We start from the raw sequence: 3,855 nt of genomic DNA, 5'->3' as shown, positions 1-3,855 counted from the left end.
TCATCTATCGACCCACCTACTACCACCCCCCAGTCACCTATCGACCCACCTACTACCACCCCCCAGTCATCTATCGACCCACCTACTACCACCCCCCAGTCACCTATCGTTTGCCTTGCACCCGCTTTGTGCCTTGCACTGCGCAGAATCGTTCTGTCGAGTTTAACGAACAACATGAGCGCAACTGAATTCCAACCCACAGCCACCACCAATGGCTTCACTGTGGGTACACAGGTAATTGCCAGTCATGTCTAGTAGACTGTATGTGTACTACTATCTATTAGACTGTGTAGGTAATAGCCAGTGATGTCTATTAGACTGTGTAGGTAATAGCCAGCGATGTCTATTAGACTGTGTAGGTAATAGCCAGTGATGTCTATTAGACTGTGTAGGTAAAAGCCAGTGATGGCTATTAGACTGTGTAGGTAATAGACAGTGGTGTCTATTAAACTGTGTAGGTAATAGCCAGTGATGTCTATTAGACTGTGTAGGTAATAGCCAGTGGTGTCTATTAGACTGTGTAGGTTATAGCCAGTGATGTCTATTACACTGTGTGTGTACTACTATCTATTAGACTGTGTAGGTAATAGCCAGTGATGTCTACTGTGTACGTAATAGTCAGTGGTGTCTATTAGACTGTGTAGGTAATAGCCAGTGGTGTCTATTAGACTGTGTAGGTAATAGCCAGTGATGTCTGTTAGACTGTGTGTGTACTACTATCTATTAGACTGTGTAGGTAATAGCCAGTGATGCCTATTACACTGTGTGTGTACTACTATCTATTAGACTGTGTAGGTAATAGCCAGTGGTGTCGATTAGACTGTGTAGGTAATAGCGAGTGCTGTCTATTGGTTCGTGTAGGTAGTAGCCAGTGATGTCTATTACACTGTGTGTGTGGTACTACGTGTGAGACTACTAGTGTACTACGACGTGACTGATTTAGATTCCTCCCATCGTGTTCTATTGAAACGTTGTAGCCAGTGCTTGGTGTAACTCCGTGCAGCGCTGACTGGTAGTTTGACTTTAAAAGCACGTTTACTGCAGGTTTTTGGGGTTTTATTTTCAAGAATTTTTTTGTTTTCTTTTTCGCTTATGGCCCAATATATAGAAAGCGTACTTCAGCCATCCAATCACACTGAGCTTCGTAGGCGGAACTGAACCAGCTATTGGGACTTCCATAGGTATGTTTCGGTTGAGGGGTAGTATTCGATTGGGTGTGTAAGGTAGTAGTCGATTGGGTTTGTAGGGTTGTATGCGATTGGGTTTGTCTGTGTGTTGTTATATTGAGTCCGATGGTTCTTAGTGTCCATCAGAGCATGCGTATGCCGTACACTTCGAGTGTGGTTGATGCAAGTTACCTACCTAAGGCTTAATCAGGATGAATGGGGGAGGGCTGTTGTATGAGGTTCTTTCGGGTGCCGAGGATCTTACTGTCTTTTGTTCGACCCATTTCGCAGGTATGACACTTACAGTCAACTTTTTAGTTGAATTCGATACCACCTCGAGTCGCCGCAGACGCAGAATAATGAACTCTGGCCAGACGGTATGTCGTCTGTCGGTGGGAAGGCTTGCTGTTCAGTTACCAGGCAGCTCAGTTGGCTGTTAGAAAGACGTAGACTTGGGGACCTGTCTTTGTAATATCGTGTTATTTAGACTCATTCTGTATAAGGTATCTTTGCATGCAAGCATGTGTGTATGTCTGAGTGGTGTGTCATCTATTTATTTAGACCCATTCCGTATAAGGTAACTTTACATGCAAGTATGTGTGTATGTCTGAGTGGTAAGTCATCTATGAGTGTGCTGTTTCTGTATGTGTAGGGCCGATTTGTCCATTCGGCGCATCTAATCAGTGCGTCTCCGACTGTCTGCCTACGTCTTTCTGTATTTTTCAATTTGGTTTATTGTATATTTTTTAACTTGGTTCATACAATTCACCAAAACTTAGCCTTCCGATATCTGTTCAGATAACCGTCACCTGTAGGTTGTTCCCCTTGACCAAACAATCGCATGAACTCTGCCCGAATGCCTTCCTGATTCGTATATGTGCGTGCAGCTATCACGAGAAACGTCCGCCGCATAACGTCGACTGATTGTGTCTGCATGCTAACTCTCCCACTCCGAGTACACACAGCTGTATAGTTGCTTCCGATTGCGATACGATACGCAACGCAACGCAACGCAACCACTCTGACCAACCCAAAGGTGATTCCAGTCGCTTACACATTTACACAAACAGTACCCTCTCCCCCCCCACCACCACCAGACCATGACCTCATGCGTGGCTACTATCATTCATCCATGCATTCGTACCTCTGCCGCCTACGCACAGCTATCGCAAGTTACAACCGTCACCATCCTGCCGCGCGCCTCAAGCCGTGAAGTCGATGGGGTGCAGGTACTAGAGGATGTATCGAATACCTCTGCCACCACCGAAAACCCCGGCTCTCACAGTCCGTTGACCGATAAGCAGGCCGCGGGTCTGCTATTGGTAGCCGTGGCTGTGCTGATATCACTTTTATTCTGCACCATGGCGGTCATGGCCATTGTGCGACTCATCCGGTAAGTAGTTTTTTTGTTCATCCGGTAGGTAGTTTTTTTGTTCATCCGGTAGATAGCTTTTTGACCATCCGGTAGGTAGCTTTTTGTCCATCCGGTAGATAGCTTTTTGTCCATCCGGTAGGTAGCTTTTTGTCCATCCGGTAGGTAGCTTTTTGTTCATCCGGTAGGTAGCTTTTGTCCATCCGGTAGGTAGTTTTTGTCCATCCGGTATGTAGTTTTTTTTTCACGTGTTATCAGTACGAGGCTTGTGGGTAATATAAGTCGCTTCACACAGTGCGACGCCATTTCTTTTTGTGTATGGTCACGTAAAACGCTATATGGAGAGGCATATGAGTGCAATATGCTTCTTGGTTTTGTATTGTTTCTTGGGAGGGGGGCCTTCGAAACTTTTAGGGTTTCAGGGTTTTAGATTGACTCTGTAAGTGTTGCCTTAATCCCCAGGTACAGACGCACTTTCAACTTAACCCAAGATCAGAATCTGATTCTCTACGGCCCAACCGACACCACGGCTGCCATAATCGACAGACTTTCGCGTGTGTGGACTGTGGCTGATGCTGGTGATACGGTACACGACAGTGCGTGTGCAATGAATGAGCAACACAGGGATAGGAATGCAAGGGGCACCGATGGGAATGTGCAAAGCAAATTCCGGAGTGAACAGAGCCGTGATTGGGAAAATGAGAAAGGTGTCGAGTGTATATACCCGTTCATCCCAGAGAGTTTATCCGAAGGCAGGGGTGTCCTAGCCACCATAGCCGACTCAGACAACCCGCCTGCAGCTGGCCACCGCAATGCGAGTGCGCCATTGAATATAAAGCCAAAGAAGGAGGGGCACGTAGTGCCCGAACAGTTCAACGAGGTGGCGGCTATAGACGTGGACGATATGACGGATAAGAATGGGTAGTGCAGGTGCTAGCACACGCCCAACATAACACGTGGGAGAGACATGGGGAGACTGTTATTTTTTTGAATATGGCAGGGCCATACATTTTTGTTCACCAAAACCAATGGGAACGCTTGGTGATTGACTAGTAGGCGCTTGTTAACCAATGGGAACGCTTGATGATTGATTAGTAGACGCTTGTTAACCAATGGGAACGCTTGATGATTGACTAGTAGACGCTTGTTAACCAATGGGAACGCTTGATGATTGACTAGTAGACGCTTGTTAACCAATGGGAACGCTTGATGATTGACTAGTAGACGCTTGTTAACCAATGGGATCGCTTGATGATTGACTAGTAGACGCTTGTTAGCCAATGGGATCGCTTGATGATTGACTAGTAGACGCTTGTT

The 3,855-nt window shown here is 46.2% G+C and overlaps 1 protein-coding gene across 1 annotated transcript; it reads left to right on the top strand.

The window, feature by feature from the left end:
• Positions 1–1,378: 1,378 nt before the first annotated feature.
• Positions 1,379–3,463, top strand: SARC_04995 (hypothetical protein; the record flags this gene model as incomplete). The annotated part of the gene is made up of 3 exons (XM_014301151.1): positions 1,379–1,543; positions 2,330–2,559; positions 3,001–3,463. 3 exons carry the CDS (start codon positions 1,379–1,381, stop codon positions 3,461–3,463), a joined length of 858 nt encoding a protein of 285 aa, XP_014156626.1.
• Positions 3,464–3,855: the final 392 nt, after the last annotated feature.

Source organism: Sphaeroforma arctica (genome assembly GCF_001186125.1).
Source record: "Sphaeroforma arctica JP610 unplaced genomic scaffold supercont1.302, whole genome shotgun sequence".
NCBI classification, from domain to species: domain Eukaryota; class Ichthyosporea; order Ichthyophonida; genus Sphaeroforma; species Sphaeroforma arctica.
Note: the sequence above shows the minus strand (reverse complement) of the source record. Positions and strands in the feature narration are given on the sequence as shown.